General features: G+C 42.3%; 1 protein-coding gene across 1 annotated transcript; it reads right to left on the bottom strand.

Annotated features, from left to right (window-relative positions):
* Positions 1–934: 934 nt before the first annotated feature.
* Positions 935–24,275, bottom strand: clstn1 (calsyntenin 1). Its single transcript, XM_085917514.1, has 17 exons — positions 24,014–24,275; positions 15,153–15,275; positions 11,460–11,655; positions 11,076–11,284; positions 10,514–10,663; positions 10,099–10,284; positions 9,769–10,017; positions 9,048–9,169; positions 8,802–8,964; positions 7,796–7,953; positions 7,534–7,682; positions 6,841–7,085; positions 5,970–6,140; positions 5,740–5,885; positions 5,527–5,662; positions 4,785–4,969; positions 935–4,005 (listed from the first exon to the last, which is right to left on the bottom strand). The coding sequence occupies exons 1-17, from the start codon at positions 24,093–24,095 to the stop codon at positions 3,811–3,813; spliced, it is 2,865 nt and encodes a 954-aa protein (XP_085773640.1). The 5' UTR covers positions 24,096–24,275; the 3' UTR covers positions 935–3,810.
* Between the last annotated feature and the right edge of the window lie 58 nt (positions 24,276–24,333).

Here is a 24,333-nt window from a genome sequence, read left to right as displayed (position 1 = left end):
TGATTGTTGTCCTGTAAATAAAATCATCCTATTGTGGTTATATCACTTTTTCAAAAATATTTTCAGGGTAGCTTTGAAACTTTGTTTTGTACAAGACATTTAATGTAGTGTTTGCATACAATATGAAGAATTTTTCATCTTTCTACCTGGAGTACAATTTTGCATATTACTTTTTATTTTTTTTTACGTCATCATTAAATAGCACTTTGTCTGTTTTCTGTGCCTTCAGTTTTGCAGCCCTTGATTTCATTAAGTAGTAGTGGCAATGTAAGATGGCTGGCCTCAGCCGTGAGGGGCTTATTGTTCCCCTGTTCTTATGTCAGTGGTCGCACATTACCTTTCAGTTTTGGCCTTCTTACACGTTTGGCCGCCGCCCTTTTCTTAGCGGTACCTGAAGGAGACAAATTTAGCAAACATGTCGTTCCTTAACACATAAGTACTACATGTTAGAAATGCAATGCACTTACTTTGTCACTTGCAGAAATACTTGAAGTCATATGTGAAGACATTTGCGCTTGACATGCGAAGTGAGGTCTATCTGAGGCCCCTAGGTCATTCCATCCTAATAGTTCATCATCAGAGGCAAGTGAATTTTAAACTTTTCAAGTTAAAGTCAGCCAGCCTTTTTATTGTACTCTTGAAAAGATATTTGATCAAAAAGCTGCAAATTTTACATAGAAAGCACTGTACCACAAAAGTTTTATACTAAAGCAAATATTTTTCATGGTATTTGCAAGATACTTACAGAAACGTGGAGCTGCCAATGTTGAGTTAATATAATGTGACTGGCAAATACGTTGAAACCTACTTGCCACTAAATGCTACAAACAAAACTTTTCCATAATATCACAGAGCATTCCTTTGTGCATGTGCGATAATGCGCAAAAAGAAATGAGGAAGATGACAAAGGAAGGAAAAACTCCAGACTGCAAAATTCCATCCAATTCTCCTTTATTTTGTTCACGAGCAAGCATCAACTTGACTACAGTTTGCCTGTCTATTAGTAGTCGAAAAGTGAGAGCAGCTCCAACAAGCACAAAGGAACCTTCCAACTCGCAAAAACATTTCCATGTTTTGAGCAAACGTCAACGAAAACTAAACCAAAATCAAAAGTATTGTGGATGTGTGAAAGACAAGAATAAATCTACCCACTCCAGTCTCAATAACATGAAATATCCACAAACTTGTGATTCATGCGACGTTCCATCCTTAAGGGTTATTGTTTCTATTTCATAGTATGGCTGAGACATTCAATTGGGGCGAGTGTTGCGTCGCTCAGTGGGGTTGATCACAAATCCGATTTTTAGGTGCGCGCTCACACACAAAATTGCTTCTCCCTTATGCCGCCAAAGCTTTGTCATGACGCACTGACACTGTACATCTGGTTAAAGGTGGATTTAGTACGATACCTACAGAAGATACACAATGGATCTATATAAACTACACATCAACATGGACACATTGACAGTGTGTAAAATCAAACCTAGTCGCGCTTTGCCTTTTTTTTTTTTTTTTTTAAGACATACTTAACTTCAATAAGAAACCGAGTAGTTTACAGGTACAAATTAACAACTTAAAACACAGGTTTTGTTACATTTGCTCATTGCACTGTGACCAGCTAAAGGCACTCCCATCATTAAGCCTGCAGGGGGCGCCACAGAGGGGACATTACACAAAAATATTTCTATGTCTATAATCATGCAGAATTACGTTCTTCTCATCAGCCTCTTTGACTCAAGAATTTTGCACCAGAGCGGTAGCAGACGATTCCGACATTTATCCCGCTTTGCCTTTGACACAAATTCTATCCAAGTAAGATATTGCTGCAAAGGTGCCATCCAGCAATGAGATAGCGTCATTCGATAGAAACAATTTGCTTTAATCACACCAGGTGTCATGTTCGTGCTTTTCTGATATCAACTTTGAAAGCCGAAAATTGCGAGTTGGACTTCATGCCCCCAATTACGGAGGTACCGCGACCTTCCTAATTTCCCAAAAGTGAGAATCAGCACAACTCCAGCTCCAACGTCTTGAAATATTTAAACATCCTAGTAAAAATGTTAACTTTTCTCAGAAAGTTTCTTTTTTTTTTTCCATTCCACATTTTGTTTTAATTTTCTCACCTTATGACTTAATTCAGAAGTGCACCGCCATTGAGCAAAAATGATCATGAGTGATTGGATTGAGACCTTTACTTAATTGTTTCAAAACATTATTTACTACAATACTTGATGAATCTTAGCTCATCTATCTATGCCATTGACAATAGTGACAGGCAGAACAATGACAATCTCTTCCAATAGATGGCAAAGGTCCAACAAACCAAATAGCTTTGTGTCAGGCCAAACAAGAACGGATTTCCCACAGAGTCAGTCAATTTGGGAGTAAATAGAGAGAAGACCATCATTTTTTTTTAAGCATACTATATAGCTTCAGTGACATTTTGCCTGATGGTGTGCTGCAAGATTCTTCTTATGGAACATGTGCCTTGGCTCAATAAATGTTGCGCAACATAGTATTACACGTCCGTAATGCGATATTGGGATTGGACACTGAGCGGCACCTGGGCCTTCCGGGAAATGGGGAGGTTGGCATCACTCATTTGTCTGCCAGTGCCATTTGGACACAAGTAAATGGCAGCTTGAACAAGTAGTGTGCAGTAAGGAGGACCCAAACTTGCTACTTTGTTCACATACGTACATGTGAAGAAAAATATATACAGTAAAACGTCATCTGGGAGGAAAAATCACAATGTTGTCATGTACGCTAGACAGAGGGACATTGCGTTTTGCAAGTTTTCAAGAAGCTATACTGTCCAATATTTAGTCCAACACCCAATTATTACTACTTGGAGATAAATGCTTGAATATTATTAGCTCACACTAAAACAGGCGCACAATTTGCTTTACAAGTGACAAGACGCTTTACCTGGAGCCGGTGTGCTCCCTTGTGAATGAGGCTGAGGATGGCTGTCTTTCCTTCCGTGTTGCTCACATGGCATCTTCGCAACTGTCGTCCGTTTGCGCACTCTATATCCCATCAAGCGGGAATGAAAGGGATGCACGTGCGTGCAAGCAAAACCAAGCACGTGTCCTCTGTGCAGAGAGGAGAGCACAAATGGGTTTTAAAAAAAAAAAAAGAAAGAAAAAAAGAAATTCCTTAGAACATTGGTCATGAAAGCTGACACTTTTGTACACATTTTCAGCGACATGCTACAACCTGCGTGACACAAATAGTAAGCATTTGTAGATATTGGACCCTGTGGCAAAGGCCTTCACAAGCACATTGACTAATTACATGGTTTCTTAATATTTACAACAACTTTTAAAAGAAATGGATCTCTCTACACATAAGACTTCTTCATGCACTAAAAAGTTAAAAAGCCAAGCAAAAAAAAAAGAAGAAAAAAAAAAAGGTGGTCGAGTTGCTAAATGCATTAATTCAAATCACTGATCTACCAGCGGTTATGTTCAGCTGCTGAAACAAATCTAGAAATGATTCCGAAGCCTTGTGTGGGAGAGACAACAACAAAAAAAAGTGCACAATTGGCTTCCTCACACACTGGAAAAGAAATTTTGGCTAAGATTACCTGTGAATGCAAATAGAATAAATTAAGTTTTAAAAAAAAAAAAAAGCCGCTGATGACTACACAACACCAAGTAGGGCCATTAAGATGACAAGAGGGAAACCTTTTTTTTTTTTTTTTTTTTCTTTAAACTTCACGGCTTCTTATATTCGTGTGGTGAGGATGAACGTCTGAGTGAGTGCAAATGAGTGATGTGTGCGGGTGGGTTTGTGTGTGCGAGTGTTCTAGTAAGTGAGGGTGGAGTCGTCCCATTCCAGCTGCTGCTGTCTGCTGGCCCCCTGCTGGTCCTCCTGTTCGCCACCCTCATCGTCCTCGCTGCTCTCCGACTCGGCGCTCGTGATATCGTCTTCCTCCTCTCCTTCCTCGCTCTCCTCCTCCTCTTCCTCCTCCTCCTCACTGCTGTGCTGGTCTTCGTACGTCTGCGTCAACAGTAAAACCTTCTCAACCTTGTTCTTTATATCGGAACCGTTTCAGAGTCCTTACTCTCGTAAGCAGCGTAATGAAAGGACATACCGGCAATTCCAACGATAACCACTCTATGTTTTTATTTTGAGTCATGGCGAAGTGAAATATTACACAAATAAAATGTGGGTTACAAAACACGTTCTTGTGGGCACAGCTCCTTTTTGCAATTACAGGTGGCAAACTTCATCACTATTCTATTATCAAATGAATTGTCAACAATTTTAAGAATAGAATAATCGTTTGGAGCCATTACCAAGTACCAAATAAACAACAATTGGTTCATAAACCATAATTGGGGAAAATGACTGCAGACATCTTTAGGGGGTTCATTACTTGTTCAGGTTTTTATTTAATACAAGATGTCCTGATAACCCTGGAAGCTTCCTGCACTTTATGTTTGTATTTTAGAACAAAGCGATCTATCTATCTATCACCTTCATTTAAATTTCATTCAGCACGTTTGAAACATGCTTAACGACTTTAAAGCCAAGACATGGCCTCATCGGTATCAGTCCGAAAAAACATAAAATGACAATATTCTTTGAAGGTATAGGTCAGGAAAGCAAGTAAGATCCTCTCTGACTAGTGTGGTGTGTGCTTAAGGAAATGAACAAGGTAATGTCCAATAAATACACCCCCCTTCCCTTCCCCATCCCTAGCAGCCTGTCAATCACGACAGCTCAGTGTCAAAACACCATCAAGCAACGGCAACCTCACCGCATGTTTTTCTTACCTCCATAGGGTTGACGGTGATAGTGAGCGCTGAGTCGTCCCAGTCCATCTCGTTCTCCTTGCCGTTCTCCTGGTCCCCCATGGTGCGTTGGTGTGCGGTTCGGATTCGGAACACGCCCAGAATGATCATGAACACCAGGAAACTGACGCAGACGACGATAACGACGGTGGCCGCGCTGGGAACCACTGTGAACAAAAATCACAGACACACAATACAATGACAACAGCTTGATTGTTTTCATGGCACTCCGTGTAGTAAGCAGCTCGGTTTAGCTCCATATTAGCGTTATCGAGGCTCTCTCGTGCAGGGGCAGGCTTAGCGAGCCTGACAGCCTGGAAGATTATTGGAACTGGGAAATAAATGGTGGTGCACAGATGTCACATGCTGCACTCAAGTGTAATCCCTCAATTTATGCCTATTAAAAATAAAAACCAAAATAAAAGGCATTGGGTGTTTGGGGACGAAAGAAGAGTGACTTACTCGTAGTCAACAGACTGTAATGCAGCAATGTGTCAGAAGCTACGTACTTCTCACAAAACTAAGATAAATGAATAATGGGATTTTTATCGTTCCTTTCCATAAGGTCTTATACTCTAAACCCAATAGATGTCTCGATGGGCCGTCCACTTGAATAAAATGTCGTTTTTCGTCTTGAGAAAAACATAAGAGGTAGGTGTTGTCTTTGCTACCAACAGCTTGCCAGGTAAGTTTTTCATGAATGAGGCCGGTCATGTCGCAGTACCTGACGCCTGGTGAGCGTTGACCAGGTTGTGACCAGACAAGTCCACGGATGCCTGATGCACGGGGTTGATAAAGTTGGGCTGCACCATGGCACTGCTCAAATGCTCCATGGTGCCGGCCGTGTGGATTACGTTCACCTGGAGAACATACACACAAACAACACGTCAACTTGTTGAAGCCATTACAGTTATGGGACTAACAAATTCAGTCCTACCTCGACCTTGAAGTCATTGCTGACGTAGCGCCCATTGAGCTCAGAGCACACCAGTTTGAATTTCCTGTCGAAGAGCGCCTCGGTGTGCCAGTTCTTATAACGGATGAGATGCAGGACTTGCTCGTAGTTGGCCATAGTGTTCACGCCTGGGGCACAGTGAGGCGCACGTCTTCAAAACGCGTGGAGAAATAAGACGGCAAAAGGCTGAACAGAAGCGCCCATGTCCATACCTGTGATGACGAGGCCAAGGTGGGAGGAGCTCATCTCAAGGCCGCGTTGCTGCAGCTGCTCCATGTCCACCTCCAGGCCCTCGTGCTGTGCGTTCACTTCATCTCCCATCACGGTCACTTCGCACGTGTCCAGGTTGTGCATGATCTCCTCGGACACCACCGTCTCTTGGACTAAATGAATAACAATGAGGATGCCGCACGGATTATTAGATACACCGAGCGCTACGAATAGCAACAGATTTTTGAAAACTGCAGGTACTGTATGGGTGTCACGCAATGAGTTATACTCGGTCTGACCGAAGAAGACCGGATTTTCAAATCGAAAATGATTTGTTAAGGTACTACACTGAACCCTCCAGTTTTCATTCCTCAAGTCAAGTTTATTTATATAGCAAGTCTCAAATATGCAAAATTGACTCAAGTATTACAGGCTGCATATTTTGTCTGTTGAATTTGTTATGTCACAATTAAATAAAGTCATGGACGCTTGTGACACTTAGGTTGTCCTCATCAATACAGCAAATGAAATCTTCCCGTTTGTGTTTCGACCACGGTCTCCTGATGTCAGCTTGCGTACAGTACAAAGCTAACAGACGGTAAGCCTCCAATGGGCCCTCCCACAAAGGACTAAACAACTTATCTGTCACTCAGTCTGTCCAATCCCTTGGGCTACAAGGCCTAATCCTCCCGCCACGCTGTGATTGTACCCGTCTATTAGCAGTGCATTTGCCCTCTACCGCTGTTTTCGCCGTATCACGTGACTCGCTGTATGTATGCGAGGCAGCTTAGTTGAAGAATGAAATGTAACACCTAAGAGGAAGTGCGAGATAGTACAAAGCTAATCTTCCATTCCAGTGTGAATTTCTCCCACCTGTGGGGTCATCGTCCGCTCCTTCTGTGGCTTCAGACTCGGCGTCAGCCTCCACCTCGCGGGTGATGGTACTGACGATGCGCAGCTCGGGGAACAGCGTCACGCCTTCTTGGCTCTCAAATTCGGCAGCGCTGCGGGCAAAGTGGTCAATGCCACTCAGGCTGATCTTGGGCTCCTCGGGCTGCAGCACCATCACGTAACCTTCGGTATCCTGCATGGTCACGCAGGACTCCTCGTTGAAGCATCTTAGAGAGACACGTTTTATTGTTATTTTAATATCCCTGCGAGTGAATTTCAGTAAGAGGCGAGACAAAATCATTATTACCTGCAATCACTTGCCAATCACAAGGAAAAATTCTTTTTGTTTAGGTTTGTACATTTCAATAGTGTGGACAAATTATTTTTAATCTCCCCAAAAACTAACAGGAAATAAATACGTCTGAGCTCCTGGTGATACCACCCGCCCGAAAGGTTATTGCATTTCTCATCTGGTGTCATTACTACCTATATAAACAGTGAAATGTTGCTTCATTGCAAGAAAGACATCAGCAATGTAAACTGTTGTTCTCTTAGCACAAAACAAGTTGAGAATTCTCTTTGTTGTGGGTAGACTTGTCCTCAGTTTCACCTCCATGAGACTCTCTCACTGCCTTAAAGACGACAGAGAGGAATCCAACAATATCTGCTGCTTACTTGACAGCCGTGGAGATGCGAAGGTGCCTGATGCCGGGTGTTGGGAACTGGCGGGAGTTCAAGTAGGAGATGTGCTGCATGACCTTGTCAAAAGCATCAATATCGTCCCCCTCGACAGTCAGAGATGACTGGTTGGGGTTAAACTCCACCTGGAGGAAAAGTCAACAAGATCATATTTGAACAACTACAGACATGCCAAGCAGGACATATGCATAAAATTAGTTCAGAAGAACCAAAATTAGGATTGCTTTGCTTTCCTTACCTTAACCGTGGAAGCGACCTCCTCAGGCAGCTGCACATCTAGGCCCTCCTTGCAAGTGTACAAACAGTCAATAACCTTCTTGTTCTCCAGCTTGCCTGAGCGAATCATCAGCCCTGCAAGGTTTCCGTGAAAAAACTGGGCCATGCGTGCGTTTCCGCCTGCGTACGTCACGACATCGATGAAGAAAACAAAAAAAGAGAGTTAAGTGTCATGTTTCACCTTTTCGGACAGGACATTGGTTGCATGCAGGCTGAAGGCACAAAGGCAGTCTAAAGTTCATGCAAGTTAGTGTGCGTGCCCATATGAGGCTGGTTCAGGGTGGTCTTATTCATATACGCATGCAACGGTACTGCTGCTTTTACTGCTTAACGATCAAATCATAAAAACGTGAAACAATGCATCCTGTGGGTCTGGTCTATCCATCCTGATGAGATGAGGTAGCTGTCTCTGTGTATGCGTCAATTATCGGACGTGGATTAACATCCACTTCCGCTGTCAAGTACATGCTATGAAAGAGCAGGCTGCACTGAGCATGGATGAGGATGATGTAAAAATGACATTAAAGCTGCAAGAAATGATGTCCACATGGCAACATGCTTGAAAACATAATGTGTCTGCAACTAAGAACGTATGGCAATCATTCAAGTCGAAGTGGCAAGAGGATGCAGTTAGCGTGGTGGGACATGGCAGACACATGGAAGTATCTGAGAAGGGAAAGATTTTGGGCAACCTGAGGAAGACTCAGAGACTGTCTCAGTGTCATTGTCATATCCCGAGCGTTCTGTAGAGAACAGGGAAAAGAGAGTCGGAAGAGACAAGCAGGAAGGTTGAGGATCTGCTAGAGGGATTCAGTGAAGGTTGCTACATTGAAGGTTAGTTACGTTGTATCATGAGAGAATTGTTGCGGGCATTATTATCTTGCAAACGTTCCGATTCAATATGAATTTTAGCAGAGTAATATCAGAATTTGCACTGCAAGCATCTGAAGGAAGTTTACACATCCTACCTTGCCAGCAAGCACCGATGGTGACCTGAGTCTCGATCCTGGAAGCATGCAGTGGGTAGTCCTCTGTGACCAGGAAGGGTTCGAAAGTAGCCCCATCCACAAACAACATCACCGTGGGGAACTCCACATTCAGCACATAGTGATGCCACTCTTTGTCACACACCTGTAAGCAACATTGGGCAATTTGGAACCCTTAATAGCATTTCGGGGAGGGGGGCCCAAATGAATCCGGCAGCAGAGGCCTACCTGGTCGAGTTTCCAGTGGAACTCGGCCGGTTTATAGTTCTCCGCCTCTGATGGATCTTGACGGAGGAGAAGGATCAGCTTGCAGTTGTGCACGTAGAGTGAATAGTGGTGCCTGTTCATGTCTGCAGGGGCGATGTGAAAAAAACTTTTCACTTGATTTATTACGAACTCATTCAATTACATTTGAGAGAAACTGACACATAGCAAAACAACAAAGTTGTCATCAGTCATCAACGGCAACAATTGTGTTCACACATCGGCAAATAATCATTCATTCGTCTTCTGAACCGAAAATGATCTCAACTGTGGTAACAGCTCGTTAAACTTATGACTCCATATGCTGTGCTGAATGGTGTTGGATGTTCACAGGCAGTACAGGTTCTTTTTGTCCAGTGCCCAATTGCACTTAATTAATCCTCCTTATATAAAACTGGGGGATGGAAGTTTATGAAGCATCAACACATTTCTCTGAGACTTTACAGGCAATAAGATTCAGTGGGAGCTTCAAATTTACAACTCAAGACTACAATGGAGCGAGAACTTGGCAGGGGTGGAAAAGAAAAGATAAAAACCAGCCAGCCGAATGCAAAAACATGGATTAGGATACAAGGAACTGTGAAAACAGATATTGCCTCTCCTCATTTGGTGTCTAGGTTCGTTTATTTACTCATGAACATTTCTATTACGAAGCTCTTTCCAAACCGCAATCAAAGCTGTATACCTGTTTTGTCAGAGTTGCAGAGGATGGTCTCCTTCTCATGGGCCCCGGGGCCATGTCTCATCCACACAGATATGGTGAAGGGCTCTTTCAGGCTGGTGCTTACCAAGCCATCAGGAACCTTGATGGCCTGGGTGCCATTGAACTCAAACACCTGGTCGCTGTCGTGCCCATTATCGGTGGGTAGTCCAACCGTCCAGTTGGTGGAGCTGCTGGGTGCTGGCAGCAGCTCCGTAGCACCGGAGCTGGCTCCTACATTTTAATTTTTTTTTACAATTAGTCACCAGAATCATTTACGATGGACTCCCGCTACTGAGAAAATAAGTTCCTTACCGCACAGCTTGTGCAGGGATTTCTCAGAGTAGGTGTCACGGTCACATCCCTTTCCAATATGGTTGGTTTCTAGTTCAACGGTAGCTCTGATGGAGGTAATTGGCTCATCGCAGGTCTCCAGGTGCATGCTGGGGAAAAGAGCCAAGCTGCCTGTGCCAGGCTCATATTCAATCCTCTTATTGAAGCCTGAGGGGAAGAAGTCAGGGGAGTGTGACAAAAGTGTCCTTCAACAGAGCGATGATAAGGCGCCAGAGTCCAAACTGGGCTTGTCGAAACATATTATCCTATAAGATATGGTGGACTTCTGATATGGACACTTCCAGATTCAAGCCATTTCACAACAGCTGTTGACGTGAGACTCTTTTCTTGTGCACATAAACAGTGAAGGTTAGCAAGTAGATGAGCGTGATGATACCTTGCCAGCTGGGTTTGCAAGTTGGCTTGACGCTGATCTTGACCAGGACGTCCTCAGAGGCACGGTTCTTTCCACAGTCATAAGCGGTCACAGTCAGCTTATACATGTGCTCTCGGTCGTAGTTTAGTTTCTCTGTGTTCTTGATGAAGCCTGATTGAAACAAGGAAGAGTGTGAGTTACCGTTTGTTAAATATCAAAGCTGTGATGGGATAAAATGACTTCAACTACTGAGTCATTCCGGAAAGCTGTATGCTGATAACAAAAGTCACGGTATTATTCAGAGATTAAAAACAATTTGAATGAGAATATTTTAACAACTCTAAATAAAAACTAAACACATATTGAATGACATTGAATGACCAAACTTTGGTCCAACCTGAATAGAAGAGCAACTTGGGTAATATTTCCTCGCCTTTGTCTAACAAAGAATCAAGATGCGGTGCATTCTAAGTGACCTGTCCAGCGGGGGCCCATTGATTGCAAAAATCAATGTTCCCGAGCAGGATGCAAATTCAGCTCCTTTCCCACCGGGGCTGTGAGGTTCATTGGCGGGAGTCCTTACCATCTTTGTCAACGGTGAAGGGCACATCCGGGGTGACAATTTCATAGTTGCAGATTTGACTGAACTGGAAAGAGCAGTCTGCGTCCACAGCCTCCACCTTCAAAATGCTGTCGTATTTCTTTCCCTCAATGACGGTGGCTTTGTAAGACTTCTCTTTGAACACCGGCGAGTACTCGTTGAGGTCGTTCACCTGTATGTGGACAGTGGCCCTGACAAAGACAAACTCCAGTCAATACGTAAACAAAACTGGTGTTGCATTGCTGACAGGTTTGTTTTAAGATACAGAGGACTGACTGAATGAGAGGTGAAGCAAAGAGGGGAACGTGGAAGTGTTCAGTTTGAATAATACGGTCTTAGTGAACGTTGGAAACTATTCATACTGACTTGTGTGATTTCTTCATGTTGGCACCGTCAGGTCCCTCTCCGCAGTCGTATGCTTGAATGGTGAAGGTGTGTTCCTTCTGCAGTTCGCAGTCTAACTTGTCCTTTGCCCGGATGATCCCCTCCCCACTAGACTTGTCCAGGACCACAGCTTCGAATGGGACATTCTGCCCGTGGATCCTGAAGCCGCAAATCTCACCTGAACAAAAATAGAGACGGCTTTAAAATGGCGGGGAATCGCTTTTGTTTCAAAACTAAGTCTTCACAGCAAAATCCATAAATGAAGGCAAAAAATGATCAGCCATAGGTTTTAGGAGCCGGGGAGTTGAAGTTTAGGGTGGGTGGTGTCTGTGGAGGAAGCCCATAAGCACTTTTATAGTTGGGTGAGCACTTTAGGGGGGAGTCGGGAGCGGGTGTGGGACATTCAATAATACACAGAAGTCTTTTCCAAGCCATTTCAATAATTGTCAGCATTCAGTCATGCAGGCAAAAACCAAAAAGATGTGGACAGGCATTTCACAGAAGTATACGAGATGTCTTGATATTAGATAGCAGTGTCAGTGGTGACCAATTTCTCAGTGTTATGAATCGAGGTACAAGCTGGTTGTGAGGAAAATGTGCATGACACAAGTCAAAAGAAAAACAAAGCGGTTGTGTTGAAATACAAAAATACTGTCAATTCAGTCATCAATCCATAAAGAAATAATTGTCACCACACTGCTCTGTGCCTTTTTATACATTAAACCACAGCTACTGTGTATTTAAGTCACAACAAAATAAAGGGACTTAATCTGCATAACAAAGATATTTCAAAGAAAATGTACTGGATGAGAACTGGGATTAGAAATATCAGCTTGCCTGACATCCATATCAAATGACAACTGCAGCCATGCTAATGGTATATATTAGTGGTGGGGGATAAAAAAAAAAAAAAAAGAAAAAGAAATCCACTCGGGCAAAAATGCAACAATAGCAGAGTTTGCATAGGTTAACAATCTCAGCAGCTTTCAATTGAAGAGTTTACAATTAGAAAAACGTCATTTAGATAAGATTTATTCTGAATTTTAGACAAAAAATATCCAATTGGGTGAAGAACTGCTGTTTTGAAGCAGCCATTTTTTTTTCCTGTGATAGCTGAAAAACTGTTAGGGTCTGCAAACTGCGATGGATGCCACATGCACAGATATTTCTAATTTAGTAAAGCCCCACATCATAGTGATCATCCAGCTGTCAAAGCTCCAAACTATTATAAACTGTGTGTGTGTGTGGGGTGGGGTCGAGGGGGCAAAAAAGAACATAAAAGTTGAGAAAACCAAATGGGTAAAATCACGGGCATATCTGTGTGAATGTGCAGATGCCATTTTGTGTTAGTGGGTTAATAGTAACAATCAGCACAAAGCAGAAGAAAGAGCCCAAGATCACCTTCTTCAGTGAGGGTCACCTCAAAACTCTCTACAGGGAGGGGAGAGAAGATAAACCGGGGGTCAGTTAAAGAAGAGTTAGAAGCTCAGAGAAAACAGAAGACAGGAGGGAACTTACTGCATGTTGGTTTCATGTTTAATAGCTGACACTCAGCAAATTAAAACATTAACTGTAAATTGTTGTAAATGTTTGTGACAGAGTGACACAACATCTTGACATACAATATTTTCTCAAATATGAGCCCATGGATTGGCTGCAATTACCGTGGAACCCCCATGTAAAGGTGAGACAGTATGCAGTATGGATAATTTAGAAATAAAAAAAGCTTCGAAACATTTCAGACCCAAAGAAGAAAGTCGGAGATGAGTTGGACAGAAAACTTTACTTGTAGATTATGTATGACTTGATTAATTCCGTAATTTAATGAATGAATGCCTTTCATAATGGCACCAACAAAAGAAAACCAATAAATTAGTTCCAGGTCCAAAGTGTCAATTTTGATCATATTAACATGAAAAAGGACAGCCGTGGTTTTATGCTCTGTCCGGGCCTCTGTTGGCCTTGTCATTTTTGTTGTGCTTAACTAAAACAATCCAGAGTGGGCGTCACATTAGCGGCCGACCAGGAGCAGTCATGCAGAGCGAGTTGTGGGCCTCAGTGTGCACCACAGCTCTAATGACCAGCACACAAAGAATTCATAAATTCCTCAGCACACAGCCTGGATCAACAGCCATCACAAAAGACTGCTAACGGCTCCAGTATGCAAAATGTCACGCTGTACAGGGAATTCACCTGCTAACTGAAGTGTAGGAGCCGTTTTCCTCATTTTCAATGGTGCGCTAAAAGCGTGTAAAAACCCTGTTCTGGCTCTTAAACACAGAACTCAGTTCCGAGGCTGCATAAAAGCCTGGCGGTAATCTATTCAAGCCCAATTAGCCTCAAATCAAGTCACCATGCAGATATGGACAAACGCAATGAACGGCAGACTCCTTTCAAGGCGAGCGCTTAGTGAGAAGAGATCTCCCAGTTATCCCTGCTGCCACGTGAAGCTGGCATGCCGGCTTTGTCCACGGGGAGATACTTCACATGGACATGCCGACTATTCACATCACATAGGGAGGCCCAGCTAGGAGGAGTGAAAGCATCAAATTCTTGTTGGATATACAATTGATAGGAGAAGTCAACACACAAACAAGTCCAACATAAAATGTTTCCGATCTTTTCCACGAGTTAAAAAAAAAACAACAACCAAAAACAGTACAACATTTTTGAAAAACAAATGTATTACTTTATATTTTTGGTTAGAGAAATTGTTGGTATGAACTAGGTAGGTGAGTAAGTAGATTGGTTTGGCTCAGTTTCTACTCAATTAGTTAGTTTTTAGTTTAGTTACGAATATTGCACCTTACGTTTAGTGCCTAATGCAAAGGACAATTTGCATACATAACGTTTACTCGCGTTATGATCCTTTCTGCTTCACGATGAACCATAAAAGTTAAGGACATTACAAACGATATTACTCGCCTAAATGCTTTGCTAGTTAAAATCCACGGTAACCGGTACTTGTGCAACACAAGACAGACGATCAACCAGCATGTCTACAAAAAAGGAAGCAAGAATTGTAGCAGTGCCGCAGGACTGCTGCTTCACCATGACGCGTGCTCAAAATTGGTTCCTCTGTCAAGGTTTTTTTCCCTGACAAGAGTTCATCAAGACTTTGAATTCATTGTAAAGTGGCTACCAAAATGTGTGCTTAGCTGCAGGAAAGCTCTCCGCTTGGAAACATTGCAATTCAACTGACTTTGTAAAAAAGTCACATCAGGAGGTTGTGACAAGCACGTGGATGGAAGCGGCTGGCTTGCAAAACCACCCAAGGTAATCTGAGATAAAAATGGGTCGGATCAAGTGGTGCGAGAGCACTGAGTTAGAAAGGGAGTAGCGGACAAAAGAGCCCGGCACTCTCATGTGATGTGAAACGGTGGGAAATCATTTCCAGGGCTGTGGTGCTTTGAACCCGCAGCCAGAGTCAACCCCAATGTGATTAACTCCCCCAAAATACTCTTTCATTAAACATCAAAGGGTATTTTGATTTGAATACCAAATAGGTTCGGTCGGATTGGAGGATATGAGCGCCAGCCATCTAGTAACTGCCATGGCGATCACACAAATTTCAAAGCAGATGACGGTATGTATTCAACGGAACCATCCCTTATTATTATTAACTGTATTATTGTATTATTAAATAAGCATTATCATTAGGCCCAGTTTCCTCACCTGCATAGCGTAGAGGCGCATCCTTGTCCAGTGCAATTAAAGGCGGGTCCAGCAGCACTTTGTCATCGTTCTCTGTCACGATACCGTGGTAAGTGGTCTCGATCCATGGCTTGTGCTTATTGACTGTGATGAAAAGAAACAAAAGCATAGCGTTAGGGTCTATTACGATTCAATTATATGTCTTTGGTGAAAATTTCAATTTCAGGGTTTTCTTGAAAACAGTGAACCTTTTGTGTTTTCCCACAAATTCCTTTTGACTTTCAGTACCTCTCAACATAAAAATGTAAAACTAACCCTAGACATCTTTTCCCTATGACACATCACATTTCAGTCCTGACAGGAATGATGGCCGATCTTTGTTCCGGTGGGTGTGTGAAACACAGGTCGGACAATTTCCAGTGAGCGGCGTGCATGAATCTGGTGGCTGCAGAAAAAGCTGCAGTGAGTGGCACATTTGGGTTGGCTAACAGAACAAGGACGGAAGGCAGCTCTCTCACATAATGTGGAGAGACGCGAGATGATGCTGGCACAATGCAACGGATCTAGCAATTTGATGCTAACCCAGTCTGACAGCACATAGGGAGAGATTCTCAGGGAGAGGGAATATTCTTATTTCTTGGTTCCACATGAATGTCGAAGTATTTATTAGTCCTCTTCGGTTGAGGTATGCTATTTTGGTGCGAAAGACTGCAAGCGTTATATAATCTCTTTGTGCATGCAAGACCTATTTATAAAGCAGCTTTACAAACTCTCGTTCTGCGTTAAGTGACTGTCCATTTTGTTTCCTGATTCAAGAGCGCCGGTTAATACTGTAGGCTCACTCTCAGTATATTGTAAGCCACCTAATTGAAAAGAGGATAACTCCGACAACAATGACAAGCAATGGCAGCATTATACGCAAGTGTATAGTGGAAAATTGTTTCGGTTATGTAATAATCCATCTGGTTGAATATTATCAATATACATTACATAAAAGAAATAATAGGTGGTGTTCAAATAGTAGTTGTGTTCAACATCAGGAAAAGTTTCTCTTCTAAAGTAGAAAATGCTTTGCAATTTGCTGTGATCTCAAAATGAAAACACTAATTTTTACATCTATTTTGGCTGACAGCATTATCTCTTTTTTTTTTTTTCATCATTGCTGAGCTAGAACTATTTCATGCAGGAGAAAGCATCACGTCATTTACAAAAGATATTCAACAACACAAGAGGTCCCGTAAACACATAAACACTGAAATTACCCAAAGATAGTCGACAACAGAATTATAACGACATTAAATGTCAAATGAATTCCCAATTGGATTTCCACAAAATGGTAATTGGTTGCAAGTCCAAGATACTCCCTGCATTATTTCTGGTCATATCCCGATGAAAATCTAATTCCGTGCCACCTGTACAGGGCTGGAATGATGCCGGCAACACTACTCATGTAAATCGTCCCCTGAAATGGCAAGAGAATATTAGATATAGCGCTAACCTTAGATGAAAGGAAAATATGGACCGGAAATTATCACACCCTGAGGAAGTTGTCAACATTGCCTTGCACGTACAGTAATGGGCAAGAGTAATCGGTTGTGTTAACCAGTTATTTGAGATTGATTAACTCCCGAAATTTGATTAAACCAGAGCATAATGTGACTTGAAGGGACTTGAATGTCTTGAGACGGATTGTGGGGCCAGACTGCAACATTAATCTGCTTTAGCCTGGATAGAGTCAGAATTACAATTAGCTTGGTCACATTTGGGCTTCACATTGTCCATTGTCAAAAAGGGTTGCGAGTGTAACTCACCCCAACACTGAATTGTACGAGACACAGTAGATATTAAAAAAAATAAATGAATAAATAAAAACTTGACCAGTTCAAGATGATTGCTTCATTGTTTTGGTTTGAATTAAAAAAAGATAACTTTATCCAACAAGACACCCTTAAATTAGCTAAAAATAATAATAATGATGGTGACGATAAATACAAGAATGTACTTTTAACTTGACCTGGAGCGCCACCCGAACAGCTGCCACTGCAACAAAGTACTGAGCATTACTTAGGAGGTCAAACAGCAGTCAGTCAATCACACATGGACACTCTGGAGTCAAGGCAAGCCTTTTTCCGGATTACATTAATTCCTCACAAGGACAAGAGTTGACACGAAGCACAGCCAGGCAAGATAACTAAAGAAAAAGTGGAGCCAAACATTTTCACACAGGAAAGAATGAAACAAGTAACAAAATCATATTCAATTTACACGCAAAAGCGATTGGGAATGAAAGGCACGCTCCAGGTGGCCACCTCACAAGTGGCCTCAAACTTGACATCTTGGAAACGTTCTTGCAGTGTCGTATAAACTTACTTTGTGCGCATCAATATTCTGCATGGACTGCAGCGAGTCAATTTATGCTTCTACCATATTGACCGCATGCCTCTCCTGCACGGAAATTTAAGGGAATGACAGAAGCTGGTACCAGAAAGCAAGTCAGCTGTTTTCTCCCACAACAGCGCAAGCACCCGTTCCAAAACTACCAAAAGAAAGAAAACTCCAGTTTTCAGTTAGAGTGCACTTTTTGTTAGACTCGCGCTCGGCACAAAAATAAGGACTCGTGTGCCAAGAAGGAAAAATGACGTGATTGGTACAAATGATGACTTTCTGTCTGAAATAAAGAACAGATGTCTATTACCATGAGCAAGTGAACCGGGCGTTTAATCCGATAATGAGATGTGTGCGTTTATTCACTGACAAGGTCAATCAGTCAAAGCAATGAAGGCAGCCACTGTCACATTTGACCAAAGAACAACATTTCGATAGTACACGCTAACTGCCTGGTTAATCGAGGATTTTGGACAATGCACATCGGTAGATTCCGGACAAGGGCGGACAATGACCATGCAGACTTTGCTGTGTCACTGCGGTGTCACTGCAGAGCCGCTGTCCTCCACATGCTCTGCTGAGGGCATTGCTCACATGCTCTTTCTCGCGCTCTCACACACACACAGCAGTGACAAGGCATATCTAGAGAAATATGATGTGGATTGTGGCTCATACATACAGTATGTCAAAAATGTAACACTATACATTAAGTTGTCAGAAATAAACAGTGCAGAATACCATTTTTATGGTGAAGCTTTACGACAGCTTGTCAACTGTCAACCAGCAGCAGGAGGGAGAACAGAGAAAATGTGAATATTTTTCTCAGTATTATACATTCATTTATTCTTCGAACAGCTCTCAAGGGTGTAAATTGTCCAAAATATTAATTGATTTTGCAGTTTGCATGGACATAGAATGACTGCTTGCAGTTGGTGTAATTTTGTGATTTGCCGCACAATTATGTTTATGTTCCATCCTGAGAAACGAACACTCTGAAAGCGTCAAACATATTCGATTCTTTTCTACATGGGTTTTATTACAACAGTTGGAGACGAGAATTGGATATTTATATTTTCACTTCTTAGAATTTACAAACAAATCAGAGAGCCTGTAAATTATGTTCCACCTGTAACGTGGTATTTCCCACTGAGCTACGATTCATTCCAACGTCTTTGCTAATCAACCACAAAAACTGTGTGTGTGTCTGTTTGTGTAATTTAATAAGGTACTGTGACATTTAAACATTTAAAAGAAAAAAAACACCTACAAAGGCCAAATTCAACTACAAATTGTGGGTGAATACACATCATCACAAAGTGTGACATCATTGATGACACTGCCCTACACTCAATAGGGAAATTTAGAGGCCCAATTACCATGTCTCTTTATGGTTGTTTAGTCCTTTATTAAGGGGTCCCAATTGAAAGAGTTTGACCCAATAACCATGATGAAATACTTCCTGAAAGACTTTCAGCGCCACAACAGGCCTGCGAGTCAAAAGGACACACATGTCCATCAGTCTTTTCAAACACCAAACGCGCACTCCGCGTGTCCTGCATGTACAACATTCACTAATGCCACAGACAGACCAAACCAAATATATCATCGCTCGACACTTCTCGTGCTCCTCGCAATCCAGGGCTAGCGAGCCAAAGAAATATTCAAGCAGCTGTCCACATTACAGCATCATGAGTGCAGCAGATCATTATCAGATAACGCCTGGCACCCTCTGAGAGGATGTTGTGTAATGATGATTTAGGCAAGAGTCATGTTTAAAAGCTATGCTTGATTAATGACGCTCAACCACCCACCGCTGCCGCCGCTGTAAAGACCCTGTGTCATTGAGGAATGCTTAAAGTTGCTTGTTTTAAAGTTATTGCCTGCTGTTAGAACAGGGACGGGCAATTGGCAGTCTGCACGCTGCGACCACAGTCAAGGGTGGCCCTCGAAAAAAATTTGGAAGATTAAAGTTTCAAAGATGTAATACCAGTGTTACCCAAGGCAGTTTTGTGCTCTCTTTGAATGGGCATTTTTATGCAGGGTGGGGGGTATTGAAAGCATTCTGTAAATTGGTTCAATAAAAAAGGGAGACATATATAAAGGGAAAGTCAACCCTAAAATCTTCTAAATATGAATCTAATGCTATGTGTAGTCTAAACACAACATTCAGATTGAGTTTGTGGAATATATTAGCAGCAAAACCATAAAGGGATGGATCGTATAATGCTTTTATCAGATTAATTAACAAAACAATCGATAGATTGTTAGTTGCAAGCCTGAATTCTAGTGACTCAACATTTTTTAAATGCTGCATCATTTTTTTCACCAGCAATTGATTCAAAATACGTTTAAAATTACAATGCGAATACAAAATCGTAAACTGACACAAATACTGTCACTGGTCATTTGCACACACAGAAGCATTTAGAGGTTTGAAATGTTTCATTTGAAATGTAACTTAGCAAACTTGTTTTTCGTTTTAATTCCATAAACTCTTGCAGGGGATAAAGAAGAAACGTGCAACTCAATCAGCCAGACCTTGATGTTACCAGGGAAACAGACACAATATTGCTTCAAAGTGACTAAAAGCGTTCTTTTTGTATAACAACGACTACGTAAGCAGCAGACGCTTTTCAAGGTTGACAACCACCAGCAGATCTCTTGTGCTGCGTGCTGTGCTGAGGTCATCGAAATGAACAGAAACTTCCACCAAATTGGTGAGCATGGGATCCAAATGCGACTTTGCATTAATAAATGCCTTCAAATTGTGCTCAAGTGGCTCTCTTGAATGTGCGGCATAGGAATAATTAAGGAACAATCTGCTCACGGTCTGAAACAGTGAGCACACTTCTCTGTTTGTCCATCTCGCTTTATATGCCTCCTGAGCTTGTTGATGCGAGCCGCCTCGAAAACAGAGCGGGAACTGTTTGAGGTGGATTTAAACAGCCTGGAACTTCGAGACCTCAGGGACCTTCGGTCTCTACATAGGGGCGCCTCTCAGTTCCCCTGCCAGGGAACAGCATTTGTTTGTCCTCCACGCAATTACAAGCGGCCGACAGAGGGTACACCCATTGCGGCCGAACAGCTCCTCGAAGGAGGGGGAGGAGGATTTGATGGGGGTCTGGGAGATGCAGAGCCAACTCAATTGCGTCTCTGTGCAATGGTACAAAAGGGCCACTGAGAGCGAGAGCGAAGAAGTGAGATGTCTCGATCGGCCGGCTGTAACCGACCTTGCCAAGCAGCAGGTAACATGTTCGCTTGTCTCTTCCCCCATAATAGCGTTTTCTTTTGCAATCGACATTAATTCTATCATTTATACACAGATAACTCCTGTCAGAGTTGAAGCATTCCAAAACTGTATCATGAACATTTTGAATACATTCAGAATCCTTTCAGCCTGAGAAAGTCACCACTGCTCTTATGACCAGGAAATCTGAAGGGTTTCAAAAGTTTGGCATTTTCTGGGGATTATCTCATGTATGCATTCTTGAAGCGCTTGAGTGGCCGTTCTTTGAACAGAGGGTACATTGTAATATGCTATAGAAAAATCCAGACCCACAACTCCAGTCCTTTAAAAAAAAAAAAAAAGTCCTTTGTTCTACGTGAAACCTTGAAAAAAGAAAACAGTCAGCTTGTAAAAGCAGCGCTCCTCTATGAGGCTAAGTAAAGTTAATCAGGGCAGTGCAGCCACAAGATGTGGGAATGGTTACCATCTGTTTTGAAATAAATCTTTTGATGCCATTTTATACAATTACTGGAGTCATCTATAATCAAATAACCTACTGTTTCCATTTATTTTTCCAGAACTGCTTCCAGATAATGTCCAGTTGATTTCTCAACATTTGTGATTTTCCCTTGACGAGGAGTGGCAAACTGATTTCTATCTCTTAGTTGACTGACTGAGATATGCTTATGACGATTGACATTTTCATTTTTCGTAAAGATGGCGACTCCAACATCAAACATGAACATCCACAGTTAGCCTCCAACAGACCACAGACCAGGACGTCTAAACGGGACCCAGAAAGACACGATATTACGAAGACTTAAAATTTGGACAGTGTCAATTTTGAAAAACCATATGTTGACAACAGCATTGATGCTTTTGAAATGTAACGATACTATTTGACTGAATGAACATACACGGTGGTCCTCTGAGCAACACCATCAGCTGAAAGATGTTTGTCCATTTGCCTTTTAACGCAGCATAATGACACATGCCGCAATTATAGCCTAAAAGCTAAAATAGGAGAAAAACGGTCCTTAGCAAATATATACATATGAAGGGACTCGTTTCAATGTGTGAAAATGCTTTGATAGAAGAGAAACAGCCAGCTTAGACGAGGCTGTATAAGTGACTGATGGACAATGTTGAATGGAAGTACTCGTCCAGTTAAAATGGCTCTGGAGTAGAACTTTACATGCTGTGTCATAGCTGCTTCGTGTTGATCGTGGCAGGAACGGTGAAGGGTGCGATCTTTTCCACGTAGCAGCACTTGAATACACAGATGAGATTTGGACACCACCGTAGGTAAACTCTGACGTTTTTTTTTTAACCAATGTAAATGTTTACAAACGGGGCTTGATCGAAAACATTTGGGGCTAAAACAGCCTTGCCGCATGATCAGCTTTTAAATGCGTACACTGTCTGAAAAAAGAAGTTCGTAAAATATAGTGAATTTCTCTTACGTGGAATTGTTTATCTTTGCGACTTCAACAGCAAATTAGTACATAGCTTTTATATACATATATTGTAGCTCTCTAAATCATAATTGAATTGAATCATCAGTTGGTAAGAGATTCCCACCGCTACTGTTGATAAAACTTGTCGGCTATATAAAAATAAAAAAACACACAATGCAATGTCCTCTATGACAAAAGGTTCAGGCAGGTCAAGAAGCACCACATCAATCTTATTCAAGAATTGAACATGACCAGGCTTGACTCGCCTACACAGGAGCTGGAGCAACAGATTCAGAAGCAACGGCATGCTGATAGAACACAAAGCTGAGCTGATACAACGTGAGCCTTCACCCAGATGGCGATTTCACACTTCGCATTGACCGATAAGTGCTGGGAACCCAACAGATGCGGGTCACAAAAACTGTACCGTATTTCATAAAAACAATTTTTAAAAAAATCCAGTACTTGTAGTCGGACTGGGTCTGAAAATGTTCTGTTGCTATACATCCCTACTTGCTTTAAAGACGGAATCTCTGCCTATAACCTTTCATAATGCAAAGATAAAGGTGCCTTATTGTTTACTTTTGTTAACCTTTCACTTCATTCTCAAGTCAACGACATCCCAAATTATACTGAAAAAAAAAAGGTCATTTGCAGAAGAATTACATCCATAAACATTTTTCACACGGAGACCCCATTTTGCAAGGCCGTCCGTCGATCATTATGCTTCACAATAAATGCAGATGATTTTTCAAAAAGCATTGGAAGAGCATGTGTACCTGCACGCGAGGTGAAGACTCTGTAACTCCCACTAACAACCCAGATTAAATGTAATTTGGATTGCTGCAATTTTGCAAGTCCTGTGTATACAGAAGTAAGAAAAAACAAAGCCTAACATAAACAGAATATACTTGACCATGCAAAACCAACACAGTATTGATCATTTGGTCAATGCCATTCTAGTTTCCAATACAATACACGAGACACCAATTCCAATACACGTTAGTGTGCAGTCAACTCCAAAACTCATTGGGTGGATTGACCATGGTTTCACACAAACAGGGTTAACCTGTCTTGAGCCGTGGGACAGTGGGAGAGGGTCGCACCGCCTGCAACAAATACATACAGACCTGGAAGCCCCCTCCTGCCTGAATGATGTTCTTTCTTGATTGGGAAATTCTCACGCCACTACGACCGGAATCAATTGTTTTTGTCCTCAATAATCCCACTTGTGTTCATAATCCACAGAATGGACCAGCACAATGGCAACCATATATGTACATTTTTATTCAGTTTAAATGTCAAAACAAACTGACTGCATTTAACGCATTAGTCCATGTTGTGTGAATGTACTAAAATCGGTACACAAATGTGAGGTCGCCCTCCCCCCCCAGCTCGTTATTTAAATAAAGCAACTAAAAGGCGACGCGGTGCAGTCTACCGCTAAATATAGCAGAAGACACGAAAAAAGGGCTGTTCCGTTGCCTTAATTAATATTAATGGCAAAATCCGTCAGGATAGACTGCAAAGCGCAATATGGGAAAGAAGGAATGGCTTTCGTAGGGGGAAGAAAGGCCGTGAACGAGTGCGTCGGATCAGCATCGCTGTTTGCACTTGCTGAGACGCGGGCAGATGAACAGCCCCTGAGCAGGTTCCTCCTCTGCACGCATCCCTCCTTGCGGTAACCTTCAGGGGCTAGCAACCAGCCAGGCGACTCGATAGAACCCGTCGCTTATCATCACTTGTCATCACAACCTGTCCGACACGTCTACACAGAGTAAAGACTGCGTCATATAAATCTCATCTTAAGTTACCTTTAGCCGCATCCAGCGCGCACACCAGCGCCAGGACCAGTCCGACGTTGGATGCAAAGAATTTATTCCTTCGGAAGCGCATCCCGACTTCGAGTTCAGCCGCGACAAACTTGGATGGATACACCCTATGTCCTCTTCTTGTTCTCGTTGAAATTCGCTCGCCAGACACTAATCTAACCAGGGGGAAAAAAGAGGGGAAGCAATGGGTGATTCCGCGGTGTTGATGGTAGCTCTAAGATGGCCGTCTGCACTCCCTTCAATCGTCGCTTCTCCCGCAGGTTTGCACTTTGGTGCGTTTAAAGACAGTTTGAAATAGTGGG

This window comes from Syngnathus leptorhynchus, chromosome 1, assembly GCF_054491065.1.
Source record: "Syngnathus leptorhynchus isolate UIUO chromosome 1, UIUO_Slep, whole genome shotgun sequence".
NCBI classification, from domain to species: domain Eukaryota; kingdom Metazoa; phylum Chordata; class Actinopteri; order Syngnathiformes; family Syngnathidae; genus Syngnathus; species Syngnathus leptorhynchus.
This window is presented reverse-complemented; position numbering and strand designations above follow the sequence as displayed.